The following is a 24420-nucleotide window of genomic DNA, read 5'->3' as shown; positions in this document are numbered from 1 at the left end:
TATGGGTATTTGTATGGTTGTTTTAATGAGAAACATTTGAATTGTACATACCACAAATAGCTTCAAGTTTCTGTAACAACCTCCCTCCCCCCCATGGCCAAAGAGCTAAACAAAACCCGAAGCATCACTTTAAATGTGAAAGTCTTATAAAATTAACTTACAAAAACATCCCTATCAAGTAGTTTGGCATTTACTGTACATTAGTCAAAAGGTCAAGCTAAAATCTGATTCTTTTAAAAAAATCAAAGTTTACATTATTCATACAGATCCAGCATTGTTAAAAAATATGCACAAATAACCACATCCATGCAATATAATTTCTTTAAAAATTTAAAGCAATATAAAAGAGCAGACCTAAGTACAGAACAGAACATTTTGGTTTATAACCTGTAGCTCAAGATTGCTAGCTGATTGGAGTAAAATTAATTCTAAATCTCTTAAATATGATTGTTTCAGTCAACCAGCTAAGGGTGCACGTGAGTTTCTGAACCATTTCTAAGGTGGAATCCGCTAGCGTGTTTCGGTAACATGGGGTGAACGCTACTGTTCGTTGAGCAGAGTAGGTACATTTTAATAATGTCGTTTTTCAAATAAATCGGAATTCGCGGAGAGCTCGGCTCTTCAGGCAGCTGCAGTTTCCCGAGATCCCAGACCCATCAATGAGCTTTGTCAAACTGCCTGGGGCGCCCGCTGCCCGGCTCCCTGCCCCCAGGGCAGAATGTCATTCCGAAGCCCTCTCCGGCCAGCCTGGAGGGCGGTGTCCGTGGCGAGATCCCAGCCCGGCCGCCGCTGATGGGGCGGGGGCCGGGTCAGGCACCCGCGAAGCCGGGCGGTGGTGAGGTGCCGCAGGCCAGGCGGGGCCTCTAGGTGGGGGGCGGCCCGTTGGTGTACCTCAGCATGGGGTAAAAGGACCTGGCGAAGTTGTTGGCCTGCGTGCAGCTGTAGTCCTCTTCCGAGGAGGGCAGCAGGCAGGCCAGGAGCAGCAGCAGCAGCAGGAGCAGCTGCAGGGGCAGCGCCGCCCTGATCACCCGCGCCAGGAAGGAGCGCCGTGGCCGCGAGCTGCCGGGGCCGGGCACCCTGCCAACAGACCAGGTGAAGAGGTGAGCAGGAGGTTCCGGACGCCGCACCCCTTCGAGCTACCTGACCCCTGCCTGCGTTAGGTGAGACATCCGGGGCCTGACGTGAAAGTGGGTGCCCACGACTGAGGTTCAGTTCTGGAAGAGCAGCCCAGCCCCTTTCCAGACTGAAGAAAACAAGTCAACTGGGTTCTTAAAAACACCTGGAGCGTGGCATTGGCAAGACTGGTGAGGTGCGTGTGTGTGTGTGCGTGTGTGGAACAGAGGACTCATTTCTGTGACTGCATCCCCCCTACCTGCTGTCCGCCTTGTTCTGGTCTTTCGTCATCCTCTCTGCTCCAAACTGCTGGATAAAAACAACCCAGTTAGTAAGTGAAGACTGGTTAGTCCTGTCCGTGATAACACCTCCTTCCTTCTTAAATTATACACCTTCCTTAGCTCATCTTTCTGCCAAGCTTTTGAAACCAGACAAATACATTTGAGATTATACTCCAGGAGGTAAGAAATCATTGGGTTTGTTAAAGTAACAAGAGCTTCGCGGTCCAGTTTGATGATCTGTTGTTAATGGGGAGAGATCAGGAAGCCCCTTCAACAACACTAGAAGGGCTCCCATCTTTCACAGCCTACTGGGGGGCGGAGTCTTCAGTTCCTGTCATCTCAGTAACTTCGAAAAATAACCAGCGTGCTTCTCGGGGCAGAAAGGGGCTCTCACCTTGGCTTGGGGAGCTGGTGTGGATGCAGCTGGAGGCTCGTCTCCAGAGTCTACCTCGTCCAAGCTGGGCAGAGATGGGTCTGGGTTCTGAAATCCACACCCCAAGGGTTCAGTTCAGGGAAACAGAGGTTCTGAGTAATCTCAAGAGCGCAAAACGTGCTTCATGCGGTTTCACTGCTCTGCTCACCCCTCCCCCAGCTCAAATCTTTCTGGAAGAGAGAGCCCTTTAACACAGGCTTCTCCAGTCAGAAAGGAATGTAAACAAGGCAAGGCCAAGCACAGCATTAAAAACCCATAGCACACATGGGGGGAGACCGAGTTTAGCTGCCTCAAGGGTTGACAGCTTGCCAGATGTGCTGAAGGATCATGTGGCCATCAACACACTATAGCCTTGGCTGTACAGGTAGAAATGTCACTCTAGAATGGAGGGGTGGGCCTCCCTCGAGTCTGGTGAAGCCATGGTATGGGTATCCATTCGTTCTGAGTTGGATCACATTTTAAAGACGAGAAAGTAGAAAAATGAGAGAGTGGGCAGCAGAGAGCGCCCTGGACGGTGAAGGAGTACTCTCAAGTCTACTCCGCATGAAGGAAAGACAGAAATGATAGAGGGGTTAGACTGGTTTTTCACACACCAGCCATACGAACAGGTAGGTACCATATTGTTGTCTCCCTCTTGTAAAGGACAGAACCGAGTCAAAGAGTTTGTGTAACTTTTTAAGGCCGCCCAGGTAGAAGGGGCGGGACTCGAGGCGCCACTCGGACCACGTGCTTCTAGCCTCTGCCCCACAGCGAGGCCTGCCATTCTGCTTTTCTGTTGGCATCTGATACCACACGTATTTAAAAGCCACAAGTGGACTCACCTGGCTGCCCTGCAAGGACATTAAGTCTTGGGACACTTGCTCAAGTAACTGTTTGAGTTTCTTCTCAATAACATGTACCTTCTCTTCAGCCTCAATGTAGTCTTCGCCATGCCCCTTAATAAGAAGGCTGTTTGAAAGCTCTTGTAAGGTGTTTACTTGAGGTTCACGTTCCACGAGCTCCTTTTTCAGTTGCTAAAAATAAAATGTGTGAAATACAAATAAAAATAGCCGCTGCTTACTGTGGCCAGATGGTGCTTGCTTAGTGCCAGGACAGTTCCGGGATGGATGACGGGTGGTGGTCAACTCCAGAACGTTCTACTAGCTATGTACCTGGGTGTATCTGCAAGTCTAGCATCATTTGGGCAGCAAGTAGGTGACACCCTGCCCCTATTTTCCACTCCTTTCGTTCTGAAGACAACTTGAGGCTGGAGGAGTTAGAAGAAGTGAGGGGAAGACTAGACCTTTGTCCACCGCAGTAGCAAAGTCAAGGAAAAAATCTAAATTGGGTAAGTTGAGAAACAGCAGCTTAAGCATACTTTATAGGAATAGAGGCATGTGTCTGGTGAATCAGCCTGTGTGGTCGATTGCCTTGCTTGCTGTCCCTTTTGGTAGCCACTACACAACATGTGGCGATTTAAAATTACAATTCAGTCTCAGCCACAATAACCACGTTTCAAGTGCTCAACAGCCACCTGTGGCTAGTAGCTATCAGACTGGACAGTGCAGACATAGAACATCTTCTTCACTGCAGAAAGGTTACTGGACGGCACCCTTCTTGAGAGTGGGGCTTTACAGGGATTTTAGCATAAAAATTTTTTTATTTTTATTTAAAAAGTTTTTAATGTTTATTTTTGAAAGAGACAGAATGTGAGTGGGGGAGGGGCAGAAAGGGAGAGAGAGAAGCCAAAGCAGGCTCCAGGCTCTGAGCTGTCAGCACAGAGCCTGATGTGGGGTTCGATCCCACAAACCCCGTGGGATCATGACCTGAGCTGAAGTCAGCCGCTCAACTGACTAAGCCACCCGGGTACCCCTATAAACATGATTTTTAAGGGGCACCTGGGTGGCTCAGTCAGTTGAGTGTCCAACTCTTGCTTTCAGCTCAGGTCGTGATCTCATGGTTCGTGGGACTGAGCCCTGCATTGGGCTCTGCACTGATGGTGCGGAACCTGCTTAGGATTTTCTCTCTCCCTCTCTTTCTCCCTCTCTCTCTAAGCAAATATTAAAAAAAAAAAGCTTTTAAAATAATGACCAGTACTTTAAGTTTAAAATTTTTTTTTTTCAACGTTTATTTATTTTTGGGACAGAGAGAGACAGAGCATGAACGGGGGAGGGGCAGAGAGAGAGGGAGACACAGAATCGGAAACAAGCTCCAGGCTCTGAGCCATCAGCCCAGAGCCCGACGCGGGGCTCGAACTCCCGGACCGCGAGATCGTGACCTGGCTGAAGTCGGACGCCTAACCGACTGCGCCACCCAGGCGCCCCAAGTTTAAACTGTTTATAACTGAATCACCTACAAACTTATGGCTAAGAAAGTCACCTGGTTAGTGAAATAAATCTATGAAAACACAACTACCCTTCAAGAAATAAGACTTTTCAATAGCAGATTTAGAAAACTCATATAGCTCATTGTGTCTGTGGAGTAATTAAGCATATTTTCCCCCAGGGAGTCCTGATATTCACAAAGGAGAAAATACTTCTAATCAAACGGCCTTATGTTTCTCAGGATATTGCTAAACCCGTACGTCCCCCGTTCCCGAGAGTCTTAAGGACTTCCTGCTTTTAGCCCTGGCCCTTCATCTCTGCAAGCCATCCTGCTTCAGAACTACTACAAAGGGATGCTTAGTAGTTGATACCAACTGGAACACGAGAGCAAAACGTCACGCTGGCGTTGTTCCAAGAAACACGAGGGGCAGCTCCCTGAGTCCTCACCTGCCAGGAGCCAGCGGCAGTGCAGGACCCCTTAGGAGGAAACTTACCATCAGTTCTTCCTGACACTCCAGGAGCACCTGGGGGTCTGCCTCTGGGTCCGTGACACGAGCCTTCTGCCTCCGGCTCTCAGCACTCGCTAACCACAGTAGCAGATCTTGACTCAACTGGTGGAAGTCCTTTAAACACACACACACAACACGTCATAGTATTGCCCTTTCTCTGAGGGAAGGTGTGCTGAGAAGCAGCTTGATGTGTTGGGCCTTCATAGTATTTGCTCTGGTCTTTATCCGATGAATAAAAGGGCCAGATTTAAACTAAATGCCAGGGCCCCCCAACAAGGAAAAGGGAAAGCCGCAAAGAGGATGCAGGTGGCACAGTCCCAGGAGGCGTGATGCATGTCGAGTGACGAGTGCTAGCAGAAAGGCCGGGCTTCACAACGCCACACCTGCTATGACACAGAAAGACCACACAAACGACTCCACAAATCTGGATTCAGCGGCAAAGGGAGACACCCCAACAGGACAGGCCGTGGCCCAGGGACACATGGGCACGGGGTCTTGCTGGTGGGGCTCGCGTTCCCAGAGATGGGGTCAGAGCTCACACAGGATGAGCATTTACCATGTGCGGAGGGCTGGGCTAAGATTACCTTGTGAGGTAAGGACTAACATGATTCCCATTTTTCAGATGAGAAAACAGAGGTCTAGCCGGCACAGTGATTTGCTCAGAGTCGCACAGCTACTAAAGCTCTAGGGTTGGGTTAAACCACTCCTTGTTCTGAGCCAGGTCTCTTAATCGCCCTGCTATACATACGGTCCTCCTGGCAAAAGGACAGAGATGGGGCAGTGTGGGGCGGCATTTCTGACCTACTGGAATGTTCGCTGGAACCCTTATGCTAAGAATGGGCGGGGGCAGCAGAGCAGGAGACACAGGGCGGGACAGCAGCTGAGCCTCTTGGAAACAAAACGATAAAGCACATGTTTCCTAACACAAGCCGTGTTTGTGTGCCAAAGCATCCTGACTAGGATAAAAATATCTGCCTCTCCCACCCATGTGGGCCGGGCCTGGGGGCCGGCGTACCTGGCACTGCACGAGGGCCCTCCGTAAGCCCGCTCTCCAGCTCTCCACCGCGCCCTGTGCCGCGTCCCAGTGCAGCGCCAGCTGGCCGACGCGACCTTGGAGCTCTTTGGACTCCACGCTCTCAGCCTGCAGATATTCCTCACTGCTCATGTTGACGGAGACCACTAGAGCCTTGTAGGTGTCAAAGGCTTTTAGTATTTCCTACCGCAGAGGGAAAAGACTGGGTTAGGCATTCTGAAAATAGCAATGTGGGGTTCATTTGAACCTCAGCAGGGAACGGATCTGCCAAAGGCTTCTCTGAGCTGTGGCGGCAGAAGCAAGAGCCAACTTGCTTTCAACTGGCTGGGCGGTATCAGGTGAGGAGCTGCCTTACAAGGTCAGTGACCTTGGCTGGCCAGGCTGAGAGTAGAGGCCCGGCTCCTGGCTGGTCGACTCAGCCACAGGCATGAGTGGACCCTGCCGAGTCCTGGTTGGCTTATTTCTGGACCACATTAGAAGTTTTTCAGATAAAGTACATGTAGTTAACCTGCACGAATCCCTCGATATCACAGAAGTATTATTACTTAGGGTGAATAGTTAACCCAGATATACTGATGCACAAAGTAAAATACTAATACCCATGTGAAGACTGCCTGGGTACCCTAAACCCCTGCCCTGGGTTGTCTTAGGAGCTCAGGCTCAGGCCCCCCCCCCCCCCCCCCACCGCCGGCCAAAGCGCAGGGCTCCAATTGCCTCTCCCCTGCTCCCTGGCTAGTTCTAGTGGGGCAACGGCCGACTATGTGGGTGACAAATTCTAACTGGGTAACAGAGTAGCTACATCAGGCCACAGAATTCATCAGCAGGTGAGCTGATCCTCCCCCCGCCCCCATTCTCAATGCTCCCCCACCAGCCTGGATTGCACAGTTTGGAAGGGCGTTTTTCAGCTGCCCGGTGGTGCCCACTAGCACCTCCTTACGAGTCTAGAGGGGTCTCTGAAGTCAGATCTTTCCAGCACAGGGGATCTGAGATGCACCTCCCCAGCACCGCTGGGGGCTTTGGGATCATGTGCAGATGATCTTCTGCATGGAAACAAAAACCTACATCTGCGTCCTTGCCCGTTACAGAAGTGGAATGGGACAGACTGAGCACTACACCTGCTTGCAGCCTGCCACCTACACCGCTGACAGGTGTCACGTGCTGGTTCTGCACAGCGAGCGTCCACATGCACGTTCTGGATCCCTCTTCCCTCCACACCTCCCCCTCACCTTGAGCTGCTTCACTCTGAGCTCCATTTCGTGGATATCAGAGGGAGGTTCTGCCATCTTTAACGTTTCCAGCTCTGCTTCCGTTTTTTTCAGCCAAGTGGTGATGTCGCTGATCTTGGAATTGAGCTGTTGCAAGTTTTGTTTCATCCTGAGTTGATTGTGAAGTTCTTGTGCTTGAATCAGCTCCCATCTGTCAAAGGCGCCTGGAATAAAAAGTTGCGGTAAAAAGAAGCAGTAGCCGCAACAGATTTCCCGGTCTCCAGCTAGTCCAGGGTCAGGATGGCAAAACCTGAAGGGGATGCTCCTTGCAGGAGGCTTGGCTTCAGGAGTCCTCGCCGTCCCCTTGCTGTGGTTCAAGGCCGGTGCCACCACCCTCCCACAAAGGCTGGGATGAGGTACGGAACGGGTTATGAGACCCAACATGGTGCCAACGTGTACTGCAGTCCAATGTTCAGCAGTTTAGTTTATGCTGTTTTCCGGCGCTTTCTCTCCTGGTTCATGAATGATCGGGTCAATTCTATCAGTTCGACTTTTGGCTTAGGAGAATAATTACTTTTATAATCATTGAACTGGTCTCAAGAGGAGCCACCTGACTGCTCTTTGGACATCATCTTCCTGTCTGATCTTTATATACAAGTGACATTAAAATATGCACTTCATATGAGGCTCATTGGTCAATATTTTTCTAATTTTTTTAAAATTTACATTCAAATTAGTTAGCATATACTGAAACAGTGATTTCAGCAGTAGACTCCTTAATGCCCCTTACCCATTTAGCCCATCCCCCTTCCCACAACCCCCCTCATTGGTCAATATTTAAAGAATAGTTTTGAAGGACACCTGGGTGGCTCAGTCGGTTGAGCATCCGACTTCAGCTCAGGTCATGACCTTGTAGTTTGTGGGCTCGAGCCCTGCGTCAGGCTCTGTGCTGACAGCTCGGAGCCTGGAACCTGCTTTGGATTCTGTGTCTACCTCTCTGTCCCAACCCCGCTCACACTCTGTCTCGGTGTCCCTCTCAAAAATAAACATTAAAAAAAAAAAGAATAGTTTTGCAAGTAAAAAGCCTAGGAATTTGTTCGTAAATACAAGTCAGCTGATTCTGTTTTTGCTTTAAAACTTTTTTTATTTTTTTAAGTAATCTTCACACCCAACGTGGGGCTCAAACTCACAACCCCAAGATCAAGAATCGCATGTTCTACTGACTGAGCCAGCAAGGTGCCCTACAAGTCAGCTGATTCGAAAATAACAATGGCTGCCGTAGACTAAGTTTAGCCATTTTGGTGGATTACAGTTGGTCAATTCTTAATTAATGTTCTGTCGAGCAATGACTTAAATTAAATGCTCAGCTGACCCAAAATATAGCCTTGACCTGTCCTAACAACGGCCTAATTTATCTGTACCTGACTGCTGCCCGGTGAGAGCAGCAAGTCCCTCGTCTTCCTGCTGTGAGCTGCCATTCAAGGCTCTGGCACCTTCTTTGCCACCGTCAGTGCCTGGGGATAGCAGCAGCTTTACCTAGAATGAACCGATTTTTATGTTACCACTTATAAATTTCAAAGGCTGTATGAAGAGTATCTTGGTTCATAGGAACAGGTAGGAAATGAAGATACAGGACCCCTTTCCTTTTAATATTAATATTACACGATTAATAATTATTTTTAATATATAATGATTATTAATATGGAGATTATTGGGTACATTTATAAGCAAGCAGAGCCAACGGCAGAAATAAAGCCTTAGTAAAGACCAAGACTGGTGGTGGGGAGCAGGGGAGAGGTCAGTATTGGAAATAAAACGGCCTAATTCGGGGCTTCCTAACACTTCTCAAATGAAACATGCAAAAAAAAAAAAAAAAAGCTAAAAACCACCGCTGAGCTACCAGGCTGTTACTGTGTGCACACTTTCGCTTTTGCAGAGTGTTCTACAAAATTTAGTCATCCCTCCTCGTCACTCTGTGGAGCTGGTTGGCAGATTATCCCCAGAATTGGAAACACAGAGGACAAATCTGCCTCCGGGGGTCATTCATTACTGAGCATTTATCTTTCACTGCACATATTGACTCTTCTGTTAGTGCAGAGCTGACTGGCCTATTATCTCAGGACTTTCCAAAAATAAAGATATCCTTTTTAGTAAAGCCATGCTTTCTTTGGTTTGTGTCCATATGGCCTACTTGCGTGGAATGAAAAAAATACCGCCCCCGCCCCCCCCCTTCAGATTTCTGGTGACACGCCTGGTTCCAGGCACACAGAAAAGGGTGGAGGCTTTTGAAACTGGCCAGGGGAGGAACACAAGCATCAATGCTGGGGAGGCCAAACCATGTGGCCCTGGATACAAAGCAAAGGTGAGGTGCTGGGGTCCCTCCCTCTCCCCACGACTGTCAGGTCTTATTCTGCATCACAGAGGGGCAGATTAAAACTGACAGCTGCTTACTAAGCAAGAGGAAGAGCTGCTGAACTGGGCATGGCAGCCCGCTATCAAATGACTTGGGCCTGACCGTATACGGGCAGAAGCTTCTCCAATTATCTAACACTATCCATTCTTAGACACAGTGGGCACTTGGCAGACTAATTCAGTGATGCCCACCACCGCTTCTGGTTTCTCCAGAAGAGGATGATTAAAAGTGCACAGAGACATTTGAATTTCAACTCGCTCCTCCCTAGTCCTCTGTGCTGAGGCTGATCTGGAGCCAACGTTAAATCCTAGGCTGGCGGCCCCCAACGGCTGCACAGCCAGAGCATACCAAGGACTCATGCTGCCCGAGGAAACCATAATGAAGAAGGAATGGTCACTGTTATAAACAACAACAACGAACCACATATGGTAGTAAAAATAGTAATAATCGTAACAGTGACCACTTCTAAGGGCCTTCTTTATACATTCTTACAAATCAACACAGACAACAATTAATGGAAAGTAGGTTTATCCTCAGGTGAGGAAGGCTTACGGAGGCAAGGCAAAGTGCTGTGGCCCCAGAGCACTCTATTGGTGGGGTTAGGAATCAAACCTATGTCTACCACTGTACATGGTCAAATCTTCCTGAATACAAAGTCACGATGTTTTGAATAGGATATGCAGTCAAAACGTAAACAGAACACAGTTTGGGAGCAGCTCAGGAAAGCCAGTATGTTGCTTCTCCATTACTTGCACGGATGACTGACTCAACAGTAATAATCACTGCCGCATCATGTTCATGTACACAAAGATCGTTCTTGGCCAGAAACCAGTCTTTAACTCTAGTATGTTTTGCCAGGGTTCTAATGATGTATGGACGGCTCAGCAGAGATACTGTCACCATGGGAAAACCAGCTCAAAATCCCCCTTGAAAGTGAGCACACGCAGCATACACCAATCTCTCTCTCTCTCTCTCTCTCTCTCTCTCAAGAATTTCAACTACTAATGCACTTGGGTTATATTCTCAGTGCAGTCGAGACTTACATAGGCTGGTTTATAGGGAGTGCTGGAATCTGAGGGGATGGTTTGTACATTCCTGTCACTTCCCATTTGTTTGTAGCGATGCTTGGGGCAGGAAGGGCTGTCAGGAACATGCCATGAGTGGTCCTCAGAAATGGATTTCCCTGAAACAAAACACAGCAAGTGACAGTCCATTCTCTCCAACCAAAGGATTCATACTTAGTTACACAAAAAAAGGTCATGGGTAACATGGCATCAGGTTATAGTATAATATGAGTTCTGCAGCTTTCCTTGCAAAGCATGCACATTTGCAAAATGTCAGTACGCCCCAGAAGGGAATGAAATGAGAGTCATGCAACTGAGCAGCATTGTGCCTTCACTAGATGGGTTCACGATGGAGCACAACAAACACAGGATTTTTTGAAGATGAATGGTGTTTTGGAGCCGGGCATCTAGTGGCGGGGACACTGGCAGCGAGGCCAGGTCAAAGGGCCAGAAGGACTGAAGACCTCTCAGGAGTGGGGGAGAGTGAACGTCAGGATGGACCTGGGGGCCAGAGGGCCGCTCGCGGCGCTACCCCACCACTGCACATGGCGACGGGGCAGGGAACATAGGTTAGAACTGCAAATCAAGGAAAGGACGGTTTCTTCTCCTGTGGCTAATGCAACAGTACTTTTACCCCTGCCCACCCATCCTCTTCCCAGGAAGCACCGTAAGCAAGGAAGGAAGGAGTTCCAAACCAAGCCACCGTGAAGAAAGCTTGGTCTATGCCGAAGAACTTCAGTTAGATGGCGGGGGGGTGGGGGGGAGGATTAAAGTTTTAAAAGACACCATGAAGAATTCCCTTCTGCACAGGCCTGAGGGGCAGGAGAAGGACAGCATGGAGACTGCTCCTGTCTGGGCAGGGTTCTTTAAGGAGCACGCAGGTATGTGTGAGTACGGCAGTGTAAATACACCATGACACAAGGACCAAGGTGCATGGTGTCCACAGAAGGCAGAGGTCAGACATGACATGGGAGCGAGGTTTAGGATGCAGTGTTCGCCACAGGAGGCTGCCATGTTGAGACACATGCACGGTCAGGGGCCTACCAGAAGACGCTTTCAAAGTTTTTGTGGTCATTTTAAGATAGGCCTCAGGATTTTCAGGGATTTCTACATCTGAAAAAGAATAATGTCATTTTCCTCACCGCAGGCATCTGTAGATGAATGCCCAAGTATTAAGTTAAAACAGTAGAAACATTGTCAGCTGGGAGGAGAAGAGTAACTACCTTTGATCTGTCTTATTAAAAAGGTTTAAAAAACCGAAAGGATTTTTTTCAGCCGACTCTTGATGGTTTGAACGCGTTGTGGGAGAGGGGGGAGTCCACAGAAAGAATGGAGACAATCTACCAATACGCTGAAGAACTCAACTGAAAAGTTCACTGATGAGCCTCCCAGACAGCCAGAGCCATCAGAGAATAGCCTTAATGTCCCCAGGTGAATTTCGTTCCTTTTTCCCTTTCATTCCACCTGTCATAGGAATGAGTCACTCTCAGGGAAGTCAAAGTGGGCAGGACAGAACACAAGAAGCCACAGAGGTCTGGGTCAGCCATGAGCTGGACTCTGGGTCATCCAGAGATGGCCATGTTGCTACAGTGCTAAAAACATAACCAAGTGGGTCAATGTCAAGGGCTCTGGAAACAGGGGCTGTTACCTGATAGTGCACTGTAGTATGGGCCTTCCTCATCATCTTCGTGAGAGGAGGAGCCCCCCACGTCACCTGTGTGATCCCACTCCAGAGGGATGGAGTCCACGCTGACGGGGGTCTCACAGCCAGACCGCTCGGGCCCCGGCGCCGGGGGCACCAGATGACAAAGGGACTGAGGGGAAGAGGGTTCCTCGCTCTCTCTCCCTTTGCGCCAAGAGTCAGCCTGGATCTCTCTGGGGTCCTCCATGTCCGTTTCATTCTCGGAGGCCTCTTTTTCATCTTCCAAGCCCTAAAGTGGGGATGTCCAGTTTTCAGAATGAACCACATTAGAGGCTTGCAGCTGTGAGGTGCACGGGGAGTCTGCCTCGTCTGGCAGTTCCTGAAAATGGCCACTGCCCACATTTCTGTGGCCGCTTTAAAAAAGAATTGGGTTAGGTGCAGCTGGGTGGTTCAGTTGGTTAAGCGTCAGAGTCTTGATTTTGGCTCAGGTCAGGATCTCACGGTTTGTGAGATGAAGCCCCGTGTCAGACTCTGCACCGGTAGCATGGGGCCTGCTTGGGATTCTCTCCCTCCCTCTCTCCCTCTGCCCCTCCCCCTGGTCACTCTCTCTCAAAATAAGTAAACTTAAAAAAAAAATTTTTTTTTTTTACAGAAAAAAGAATCAGATTCCCAGGGCCTAGTTGTGATTATTCTAATTTAGACGCTTTAGTGTGAGGCCCAGAATCTGTATTTTCGGCAAAGCCCAGCCTCTTTCCTAGGAGAAACCTGACATTTGATGGTCTAAGTTAAACAACTTTCCCTAGAAGATAAGAAAATGGAGGCCAACATTTTATTAGTGGTTAATGGCAGGTTTCTCCAAGAATCAGAAAATTTTAAACAAAAAAAAAAATGTAAGGCCATTAAGAGTATTCTGGCTAAGATTCACAACTTCATGACTGTATGTACCAGGTTCTTTCTTTCTTACCCCTCAATCTTATTGTTCAGGATACAGAACCTTATTCTTCCTATGTTGTAATGCCTTGGTTTAAGAGAAATGCCTAGAAACTGCTACATTTAGAAATGAGGAACCTATGGTGACTTTTAAGGCTATGTCTGATGAAGAAATAACCATCAAGTTAGCCAGTTGGAGACGCAAAAAAGGAAAAAATGGCCAGTTGTGTTGCTCAATATGGTTATCATGAAAGCTTCTGGCACACAAAGGCAATGAACTTTGAATAGTGGCCTGAATGCCACCTCAACTTCCCAGAAGGTCCCTCTGCCAAGGGAAACCTCACAGTTGCTATGGGAAACTGGTGCTTTTGTCACTTCACAGGCGAGAACAGGGGTGCCCGGGTGGCTCAGTCGGCTAAGCGTCCAATTCTTGATTTTGGCTCAGGTCATGATCTCATGGTTTGTGAGTTCGAGCACTATGTTGGGCTCTGTGCTGACAGTGTGGGGCCTGCTTGGGGTTCTCTCTCTTCCTCTCTCTCTCTGCCTTTCCCCCTGCTCATGCTCTCTCTCTGCTTCAAAATAAATAAACTTAAAAAAAAAAAGTTCAAAGGTGAGAAGAAGGCACCAGAAAGGCACAAATATTAAAAGCTCCCGACACTGGGGCACCTGGGTGGCTCAGTCGGTTGAGCATCCGACTTTGACTCAGGTCATGATCTCACAGCTCGTGAGTCTGAGCCCCACGTCGGGCTCTGTGCTGACAGCTCGGAGCCTGGAGCCTGCGTCTCCCTCTCTCTCTCTCTCTCTGCCCCTCCCCCACTCACACTCAGTCTCTCTCTCTCTCTCTCAAAACGAACAACTTTTTAAGGCTCCCAGACACTAAGAGGAAAAGGCCAACACATTCCCAAATTAGTACCGTAAGCAAAACCAGAACACATATCCACACATCCTACGGGTGCTGACACATGCCAGGAGAGCCCTGGGCTGAGGAACACACAGAAAACAGCTGAGGGGCGCAAAAACTTTCAGAAATGCCGTCCCTTCCATCGGGTAATGGGAGCCCCCAAGTTAAGTGTGACTCTGGAGTAATACAAGCAGAAACAGAACTGTTTTGCTCTCCTTTTTACCATAAAATACGTCACAGCTGACCAGTACATAGGTTTCCAGCTCTGTAAAAATTTGGCCAGACGTCAAGTGTGCGCAGCCCATTCGGTGAACCGTCAAGTTTGCGCAGCCCGGAGGCGCTCCGCACGAGCGTGCGCTCCCCTTACCGGAGCCCGGGAGGTCAGCCGGCGGTGGAACCGCGAGACGCGGCCGAAGACCTCCTGGCAGTAGCGGTGCAGCTCCTCCAGCTCGTCCTCGATCAGCACGGCGTCCAGGGGCTCGCTCTTCTGAATCAGCTGCTCCCCGAACACGATGAGCTGATCGATCTTGTTGGTATTTAATGTAATTTCCTGTTGGAAACCCTATTCAGAATAGGAGAGAGAGACGATTTCAAAGAAGGAAAGTTTCCCTGAGGATCCAGACGATGTCTACTTCGTTCTTTCACCCAGGACGCGAGCTTCATCGATTTTTTAACAAAGTGACAATAAAGATTTAGATAATTTAAAATGACTGTAGGGGGGCGCCCGTGTGGCTCAGTGCGTTGAGGGTCCGACTTCGGCTCGGGTCATGATCTTGTGGGTTGTGGGTTCGACCCCTGCACTGGGCCCTCTGCTGTCAGCGCAGAGCCCGCCGTCTCCTTCGGATCCTCTGTCCCCCAATCTCTCTCTGCCCCTTCCCCGCATGCACTCTCTCTCTCAAAAATAAATAAACATGAAAAAAATAAATAAATAAAACGATTGTGCCTATTTTTTCCCTCTCCCTTCTGGGCACTGACTTTTGCAATTAAAATAATTCTACACTTGATCTTAGCCAAAAGGCCGAGAAGCGGTTACAGTTAAAATAATTCTAAAAGTTTGGCAAGGACAGACATCTACTGCCGCTGGGTGTGAGGGCAAAAACTTGTCTTACTGACACTGAGTGGAAACAAAATTTCTCATAATAAACCACCCGTGGGCATTTGGTCCTGCTGACCCAATAATCACCGCATTGGTGCCGTTATATTAAGGAAGGCAAGGGGCGCCTGGGTGGCTCAGTCGGTTAAGCGGCCGACTTCGGCTCAGGTCATGATCTCGCGGTCCGTGAGTTCGAGCCCCATGTTGGGCTCTGTGCTGACAGCTCAGAGCCTGGAGCCTGTTTCAGATTCTGTGTCTCCCTCTCTCTGACCCTCCCCCATTCATGCTTTGTCTCTCTCTGTCTCAAAAATAAATAAACATTAAAAAATAAATTAATTAAAAAAAAAAAAGGAAGGCAAATTTCTATTTTTCAACTTCTTTTAAAAGCCCAGGAGGGAATTACAATGAAATTTAAGCGAAATGCACATATTTGAGAGAGCAGAAGAGATCTGTTCATGAACCCACTCTTGATACATATGTTCTTCCTGCCACACCCCGCACGTTGCACCCCGACTCAAGAGCTGGGGAAAGAGCACCTTGTGAAGTTCTGTCTGGAACCCCGTGGATGATTATAAATGACAAAGAATACAGAGCCTCGTGCCAGTGGCCCCTCGACTGTAAGGAACAGTATCCTCTCTCGTGACAACCCTGTGGGACACAGGTGGGGTCAGCCTGGCTGCTTTAACAATTCTGGAATGTGCTCTCAGGGTGTCAGGTGAAGTTTGTGCTTGGCCGGCTCTCCCCTGCAGAGGTGCGTTCTCCCGAGAGGGGCCGTGGGTGCAGGCCTTACATTCAACTGGCGCATCTTGTCGTCGGCGTCGCTCTCCGAGAAGTGCTCCACGTTGGTCAGCTGCAGGTCCATCTCCGTGAGCCACACGAGAACGCTCTCCCGGGTCCCCTCGAATTCTTCCCTCTGGTTGGTGAAATGCTGCGGAAGAGAACCGGGTGTTTGGGTGGATGGCAGAAGACAGTTCAGCAAGGTTACTTTTGGCCAAGACGAAAGGGTACCCCAGGAGACCCACAGGGCATCAGGGGGCCAGTGTGGGGTTGGGAGCCCGGGCTCTGCTCCCGGCTGTGGGATCACCAACAAGTGCCCCAACTTCTCTGAGCCTTCGCGTCTTTGTGGGCAAGTGAGGGTGTGGGACCGCGGATTGCAACATTTCGGGTCCTTTCAGCAATTCTGTAATTCTCCAAGTCAGTGATTTTCCCAACCTGCCCTTTGAGGAACGCCCTCAAAGTCCGGGCCAGGCACCTTGCCTGTTTTTACCTGTTAGCCTTCTGTGGAAGCTTTTGCTTAACACAAAGATTTAGTAGCTTCGAGATGGAAGAGTACGGATCTCAGGGTTAAGCCTGGCCTAGTGCCCCATTTGCCTTCACTGAGGTAATCCTGAATGTGTGCCCTCAGAGAAAGAAGACCCAGATTTATCACCTCCAATTAAGGATGCCTCTTGGGTTACCACCTTAGGGATGGGCAGCTGATTCTCAGACAGACAGCATTCAGTGCCAAATGACCAGTCACAGTCAAATCGGTGGGAGATAAGGAAATTAATGCATGGGGGGTTGTCTGAAAATCTAGCCCACTCCTTCTTGAGGGTTAAAAAAAAAAAAAAAAAAAAAAAAAAAAGCCCAGATTTTCATCATCTTAGAATGATTTCAAGAATGTTCTGCCCTGAGAACAGAAGCAGGGGTTAAAATTACTTGCTGCAGCCATAGACCACACTGGCCCGGTCAGTTTGCAACTAGACTCACAAAGGTTAACACCCCAAGCCTTCCACATTCCAGAAATCTCAGGTGAATGCCTATTAGATTTAAAAATCCAACCCAACCTTTGAGGTTAGGTCAATGTGCTCTGAAATTCGGAGGATAATCACTGTCCCCAAGCTCCACAATGCAGAGGGGGCTCTGTCTCCAGCTCTCACAGTGCAAGAACCAACGGGACACACAAAAACGGGCAGATGGGCAAGGCGGGGCCTCTTTCCAGGCGAAGAGGCACCTTTGCCACACCGGGTAATGGCAGCGGCCCAGGCTCTGGGCAGTCTGTGAGCCAACGTGCAGGCCTTCCGGGTATCCAGAATTGGAAAAATGATGCGCTTGTTACCACAACTCACATAACCAGGCCCCGCCTAAGAAGCCTATTCTTGGGCAAACAACCTCTTTAAAAAACATGAATGCTGGCAGCTTCGGCTTAAAGCAAAGGGAAGGCCGACTGGGAGAACGTTCAGGTAGCTGAGGCCTGAAATGAAGTCTACCCATGGCTCGCTCTAAGCCCGATACCGCACATCGCTTCTCCCCGAAAGGCTACAAGTAAGGCGGGTGATGTAGACAACGTTACTCTGAGTCTCCGCAGGACGGCCGTGACCCGCTTCTGGAGGTTGTCCCAGCGCTGGTTGCCCTCGTGTACCATCTGCTTCAGCTTGCTGGCCGTGTCCGTGCGGTTCTCCCGGGCCAGCCGCCGGTACTGCTTGTTGATGAGCTCCAGCTGCGTGAGCCTCTCGTGGATCTGCCGCTGGAAGGCCTGCGACACACGGGCCGCGTCAGTGCCAAGGCACGCGGGGGGCCAGCCCGCCCCCTCCCTGGCCCCAGACAGCCCGCCTCGAGGGCTTACCCCCCCAGGCTGAAATGGCGGCGGAGAGCCTGCTTCACCTGCCCTGATGCTAAAGAACGGCCTCTCAAGTTCACCGCGTGCCGCGTCTTGCCCGGCAAAGCGGCCTCAGCAGCTGCCGGCAGGCTGCGGACTGCGCCGCCCTGGCCAGAGGTGGGGGGAGCCGGCCCCTTAAGGGAGTCACCTGAACTGCCCAGAGGCTTGATTCTCAGGAGCAGCGGGCTGGAGGGGGGCCCTTACCTCGAACCTCTTCAGCTCTTCTTTGGCGTTTGTGTACAACACCTCTGAGGAATTCGGGTAGGCTGCTGTCCTCTCGGCTGACTTGAGCCAGTCCTCAAAGCGGGAGTAATCATCTAGAAATTTCTGCCACAGACGCCACGTCTCTTCGATTCTGATAGGAGGAGAGCACCTCAATATAAGCCAGCCATTTCAACAATGAGCTTCCATTTTTTTTCCCCCTCCCTTGATGGGCCCAATTCCCGACACCCCTCGCACTGGCACTGTTTAGGGGAAGAGGCCCTGATATCCCTCTTCTAACAAATAACCAGGAACATCCCCTTCTCGGTCAGGACACCTTCTGTCTAGGACTGCCCTTCAGAGTTCCTGAAGTTCACAGAGGTTAGCAGGCAGGAGACAGAGCTCCCACTACTTTGTGGCTAGGGACACAGAGGCACAGTGGCCAGCGTGGTTACACCTCAAGGCCCAGGACTGCTGGGGAAAGCTGTTGCCCTGATTATATTTTTTTCTTGAATAATTCACTTCATGCGCACTGGTCATGCCTACTGAGCCTTCTCTGCCAACAGCCTTGGAAGTGGAGTGAACAGAACACAGCTACTCTTCCTGAGATCAGAAGGACGCACGGAGTCTGGCTGACCATGTTCAAAACGTTTAGGGGCGGCTCATTTCTTACTTCATTCGCCGTTCCATCGACATGGCGCAGATGTTCCTCCAGCGTCTGTCCAGGCTTCTGGTGGTCTGCTGGATGGAGTCACACTCGGTCTCGTTGGCACAGGCATCGGAGTCGTGCAGTAGGACATCGCAGATGTTAAACACAGATTCCACCCCTGCGCTGTGTTGTTCGATGTCTCGCTGCAGGTCCTACGGTTGTAATAGAGCAAGGAGCGCCTTGAGGTGGTGGTGGTGGTGGTGGTGGTGGAAAGATTGGCATCAGAGGATCTCCACTCCCCCGAGACCCTCTTCTAGCCCAGGGGGCACAGGCCTCATGCACGTCCACCTTGGGATCAGTAACGATGACTACGTCCCCCTCACCTCTGCACAACCCTTGTGCCGTAGCACCCGGCAAAGCTTCAACACTGGCAACAACGGGATTTATCTGTTGAACTGGCTAGAGGGGGTAGGAGATCAAAGGGTACCCTCTTCTGAGAGCCCACTGCCCCACAGACTCTGGGAGGCATGGCATCCACCCCATATCACCAGACCACAAGGCCCTCCCATTTAGACATGGCTCCTGGGAGGTCTTCCTTGGGAATCTCTTCAGAAGGACCTAAAACTTCAGCAATAGAAACTCTTAACTTTTTATGGGTCACAGAATTCTCGAATCTACTGAGACCTTTGGTCCATCTTCACCCCCCCCCCCCCCCCCCCCCCGCAAATCATGCCTGCAGCTGTATGCTGTCCACAGCCTCTCCATGAGCCCATCCTAGGGCTCCATAGCCCCAAAGGAAGAGTCTGGGAGTAGAGACCCCACTTCCCCAACTGATGGGGTCCGAATGAGGGGGCAGGGTCTCTCTGGAGTCTTGTGCCAAACAGTGCTACAGTTCCTAGATTCAGCAAAAAGAGAATTCATGAAGAGACAATGCATGGTTATGGGGAAAAATGGAAAACCTGTTTAAGAATAAACACAGCTTTGGGGTGCCTGGGTGGCTCAATCAGTTAAGAGTCTGACTCTTGTCCGTTGAGCGTCTGACTTCAGCTCAGGTCATGTTCTCACGGCTTGTGAGTCTGAGCCCCATGTTGGGCTCTGTGCTGACAGCTCAGAGCTTGGAGCCTGCTTGGGATTCTGTGTCTCCCCCTCTCTCTACCCCTCCCACACTCATGCTCTGTCTCTCTCTGCCTCAAAAATAAATAAACAACAACAACAAAAAATTAAAAAACAAAATGAGTCCGACTCTTGGTATCGGCACAGGTCACGATCTCGTGGTTTTGTGAATTCGAGCCCCACCTCGGGCTCTGTGCTGACAGTGTGGAGCCTGCTTGGGATTCTCTCCCTCCCACTGCCCCCCCCCCCCGCCCCTCCCCCGCTCATGCTGTCTTGGTCTCTCTCAAAAATAAATTAAAAAACTAAAACAAACAAACAAAACCTCTTAAAAAAAGGATAAACACATCATTTTCATGTATTGCCCAGAGAATACTTCTGCACACCATGGGAGGGCCGGAGGAGGGAGAAAGGCAAAAGGAGGAGCCTGTTTATTTTGCATTCTGGATGAATTAGGCTTCTCCAGGTATCTAACTTCTGTGGTAAGTGAAAACAGACCACGCTGCTAATCTCAGTATCCAAATGACATTATGAAGAAACAGCAAAGACAAAGCTAAATCAGCCACTGTTGGCGTAAGTTCCCCGGGTTAAACAGGAGAGATTATTTTATAAACTGCCTGCCACTGTCTACAGAAAGGCAACATAAAAGTTCATTCTGGGTCACCTCAATTATTTAATCGTTTTGGAAATTACTATTAGATAAGACTAATATTTTCTTACTTTTCTTCTGATAAATGTACAATTTTGATCATTCTCTGCTCAGGCGGATATGAAAGAATAAAACGTTAACGCTCAAACCACATTTTAAATCAAGCAGTTAAAAAAAATTTTTTTTTTTTTTATTTGAGAGAGGGAGAGAGAGAGAGCACAAGCAGGGGAGAGGGGAAGAGGGAGAGAGAATCTTAAGCAGGTTCCACACTCAGCATGGAGCCCAACGTGGGGCTTGATCCCACACCCTGGGATCGTGACCTGAACTGAAACCAAGAGTTAGTCGCTCAACCGACTAAGCCTCCCAGGCGCCCATAAATTAAACAGTTTTTAACAGGATCCTAACTGATTAAAATGAGCACAATGAATTATATTAAGAAAATGTGTTTTTTAGAGGTGCCGGGCTGGCTGGGTTGGGGGAGCTTGTGACTCTTGGTACTGGGTCGTGAGTTCGAGTCCCACACTGGGTATAGGGATTACTAAAAGAAATAAACTTAAAAAAAAATAAATAAAAAGATAGCAGAGGGTGCCTGGGTGGCTCAGTTGGTTAAGCATCCAACTCCTGATTTTCACTCAGGTCATGATTCCATGGTTCGTGAGATCAAGCCCCGTGTTAGGCTCTGTGCCTGACAGTGGAGAGCCTGCCTGGGATTCCGTCTGTCTCTCTCTCAAAATAAATAAATAAACAAAACATTAAAGAACAAAAAAAGAAGAAGAAAGTGCATTTTCTAGTTTGTCAGTCTATGTGTCCTATGAAGAGCCATGTACAGGGTGATTTTTTTTTTTTTTTTTAAGCTCTGCAGTCCAGGACAAGTGGTGGAAGTCTTCCTGGGGTCCATGCAAGTACCGGCTTTCAAATTACTAGGTTTAAACAGAACTCAAGCTTTAAGAATTCTTGCCGGCTCGCAGAATTGTCATGGGCTTCCTAAAATGTATTGGCACTGGTAAATGTCCCTTTTGACTTCATTAAAATAATAAGGAATCCTAACATTGGTGTTATATGAGTAATAGTGGCAGTTTTATTTAAAAAAAAAAAAATTTTTTTTTTAACGTTTATTTATTTTTGAGACAGAGAGAGACACAGCACGAACAGGGGAGGGGCAGAGAGAGAGGGACACACAGAATCTGAAGCAGGCTCCAGGCTCTGAGCGGTCAGCACAGAGCCCGATGCGGGGCTCGAACCCACGGACCGCGAGATCGTGACCTGAGCCGAAGTCGGACACGTAACCGACTGAGCCACCCAGGCACCCCAATAGTGGCAATTTGAATTGAAAAATGGTACCTGCCCCTGACCTCAGCTGGTAGGGTCTGGTTGAAAATTACTGAAAAGGTCCGGTCTATGGATAAATATGAGGGCTGCATATTTTAATAGACTATTTGCAGTTTCTCTACCTTATTTGTTCAGCTTATATTGAATAAAATGGCGATAGAAAACTAACAGACAGGGTGAATGGGAGAGCAAGAAATGAGCTCTGATAGTTTATAGACGACTATCAACATTTTGGTTAACCAAATTGCAAAAATTTTCAAAATTTCCAAACCAGACATTTAAAACATGGCAGCATGATCTACGGATTATAATATGCACTAGTTACTTGGTAAAATATAAAGTAGTGAAGCATACTGAAAAAATGTGAACCATTTAAGTGCCAAACGAGGGACACGTTACGGACTAAACCGATCCCACCACTGATTCCCATTGAGGCATGAGCATGCACAGTAAATTAGATTTCAAAAACTGCGTAAGTGCAATTTGAAGAAGGGGACTTAAGAAACAACACAAGACGATGTAAAAGACTTTTGCCGATGGTTCTGGAAACCGTTTGCGTTGTGTTTCTGTTCCTGAGCAGGTGACCAAGAGCACTGAAGCTGAGAAAGAGTGTAACAGGGGTGGGAGGAATGAGGAGGAAGATCCAAGGTAAGAGGTCGGGGAGAACACTACCAGGAAGGAGGAGAATACAAAAGGAACTAAAAAAATAAGATAAAGGGAGAAAAGAAGAAAGTCAGTCTCGGGGCGGGGGAGGGAGGTGGGGGGCAGAAAATCACGTGGGGTGGGGCTCCCATGGTGGCTCCAGATTGACTCTGGGGGGAGGGGCTTGGGTTGGCAAGCCAGTGGGGCAGAGTGGTCGTGGCTTGTGGTTTATGGAGGTTGGTGTTTAGCTGAGTTGGCCTGCTGGGAAGGGGGCTACTGGTAATTACAGAATGGGGGGTACCTAACAGCACCAGCTCCCCATGTTAGCATCTGGCACCCCACAGTGAACCAGGGAGCCAAAGAAAACAGGAGAGAGATGCCCAAGGCTTAATGAAAGTGGTTCATGTTTAAAAGTGTCACAAAGGTTGCTACCACTTTCTCTGAAGATGATCTATGCCACAGAAATAACAGGGGCGCCTGGGTGGCGCAGTCGGTTAAGCGTCCGACTTCAGCCAGGTCACGATCTCGCGGTCCGGGAGTTCGAGCCCCGCGTCAGGCTCTGGGCTGATGGCTCAGAGCCTGGAGCCTGTTTCCGATTCTGTGTCTCCCTCTCTCTCTGCCCCTCCCCCGTTCATGCTCTGTCTCTCTCTGTCCCAAAAATAAAAATAAACGTTGAAAAAAAAAATTAAAAAAAAAAAAAAAAAAGAAACAACAACGCAACCCTTATTGCTTCAGGAGTTCTGCGTAAGAGAAACAAAAAGGACCCTGATAAGGTTGACCTCTTACCCAGGGTGCTCCCCAGAATATTGCAATGAGGATCTGGGAAGCACTTTTGCGGGCTTGAGGGCTTCTGCAGAAGGCACTACTAGATGATCCCAAACTTTTAGGTCTTATTTCTGGAAACAATCATGCAACTTATTATACTTAGTGACAGAAACTCAAGTAAGGTTTTTTTAACAGCCCACATATAATTCTTTTGTGTGACACATTTCTGTTTTTCTTGTTTTTGGTGAAGGCTTTAAGGTCTGGTTTTGGTATAATTTTTTTTTTTAAACAAAAAATACTAAAAGTTTGCTCAGGACATGGGTGGTAAGTGGAATTTTGAGTGCCCAAAGATAACCATGCCCTTGTCCCCAGAATCTGTGAATACGTTGGGATACATGTCAAAGGAGAATTAAAGTTGCCAATTAGCTGACCTATTATCCAGGTGGCCTAGTGTGGTTAGGGTCCTTAAAAGTGGCAGAGGGAGGTAGAAGGGTCAGTCAGAGGGAGGAGGGACTGTGAAGGAAAAGCACAGACAGATGCCATGTTGCTGGCTTTGCAGATGGAGGAAGTGGCCATGAGCCAAGCACTGTGGGTGGTCTCCAGAAGCTGGAAAGGGTAAAAAAAATGGGTTCTCCCCTGCGGCTGCCACAAAGAAATGCAGCCCATCTGACACCTTCATCTTAACCCGGGGTCACACTTCTGACCTCCAGAACTGTAAGATAATAAATTGAGGTCTAAGTTGCTAAATTTGTGGTAAATTTGTTAAAGCAATCATAGAAAACTCCTACAACATCTAACTTCCTTACAGTAACGGTAGTCCTAAACACCAACTCTTTAATTGGCTTTGGATTACTACGAGATAAGAACTCCTTGATGGTGATTCTGAGTTCTGTGAAGAGGGAAGCTTCAAATCAACCATAGTGAAATTATGGACCATTTCAATACAGGACCAAACAAGGCTCGGGGATGGCAGCTGCTCCAAATTGTATCCTTTGGGGGATACAGTCCCTGCAATTTAATGTTTTGGCACACTCAGGTTTATAAAACATTAACACACATTATTGACTCCTGCCAAATTTTTCCTCTTAAAGGAAAAATATACTCAGCTTCTGTTTATCTGAAAAAACTCACCACTCAGGGTGAATTGCTTTTGCAAGACCTGTCTGTAAAGAGACTGCTCAGGGAATTTATCTTAGTGGATCAAACTTGCAAACAAAGCTGATAATGTCCAGTAGCTGTGACTCCACTGAGAAGGCCATTAAAATCCGTTCAATGTCCATTAACATGGTACTTCTATCAGTATTCATTTCTCCACAAAGCAAAGACAGCATTGAGATGGTCTCCATGAAAAAGACATACTTAAATTTCTGAGGCTAAGTATTTTTACTTAGTAGCATTGCTAAATCATACTAAGTTGAAAGTCAGAGAATAGGCATTGTTTAAACAGTAATAGTAACAGACCGAATAAAGATTTAAGTCAAGAGTAATGGCTCTATTTTATGGTAGCATGAGATGTC

At 48.5% G+C, this 24420-nt stretch overlaps 1 protein-coding gene across 7 annotated transcripts in view; it reads right to left on the bottom strand.

Annotated features, from left to right (window-relative positions):
• The window catches only part of SYNE2 (spectrin repeat containing nuclear envelope protein 2), a 228750-nt gene continuing 204330 nt past the window's right edge, over window positions 1–24420 (bottom strand). For 3 of the 7 annotated variants that reach the window (XM_032593370.1, XM_030319274.1, XM_030319275.1), the window contains 16 exons: window positions 18433–18620; window positions 17763–17913; window positions 17253–17435; window positions 15711–15848; window positions 14195–14389; window positions 12003–12285; window positions 11399–11467; window positions 10334–10473; window positions 8299–8413; window positions 6899–7101; window positions 5655–5855; window positions 4625–4753; window positions 2649–2840; window positions 1789–1875; window positions 1373–1422; window positions 1–1077 (listed from right to left, as the gene is read on the bottom strand). In XM_032593370.1, the coding sequence (XP_032449261.1) occupies window positions 864–1077; window positions 1373–1422; window positions 1789–1875; window positions 2649–2840; window positions 4625–4753; window positions 5655–5855; window positions 6899–7101; window positions 8299–8413; window positions 10334–10473; window positions 11399–11467; window positions 12003–12285; window positions 14195–14389; window positions 15711–15848; window positions 17253–17435; window positions 17763–17913; window positions 18433–18620 (2538 nt within the window). In that variant the 3' untranslated portion in view covers window positions 1–863. The other 4 variants (XM_030319270.1, XM_030319269.1, XM_030319271.1 and 1 more) reach the window with 4 other exon arrangements.

Source organism: Lynx canadensis, chromosome B3, assembly GCF_007474595.2.
Source record: "Lynx canadensis isolate LIC74 chromosome B3, mLynCan4.pri.v2, whole genome shotgun sequence".
Taxonomy (NCBI): Eukaryota; Metazoa; Chordata; class Mammalia; order Carnivora; family Felidae; genus Lynx; species Lynx canadensis.
This window is presented reverse-complemented; position numbering and strand designations above follow the sequence as displayed.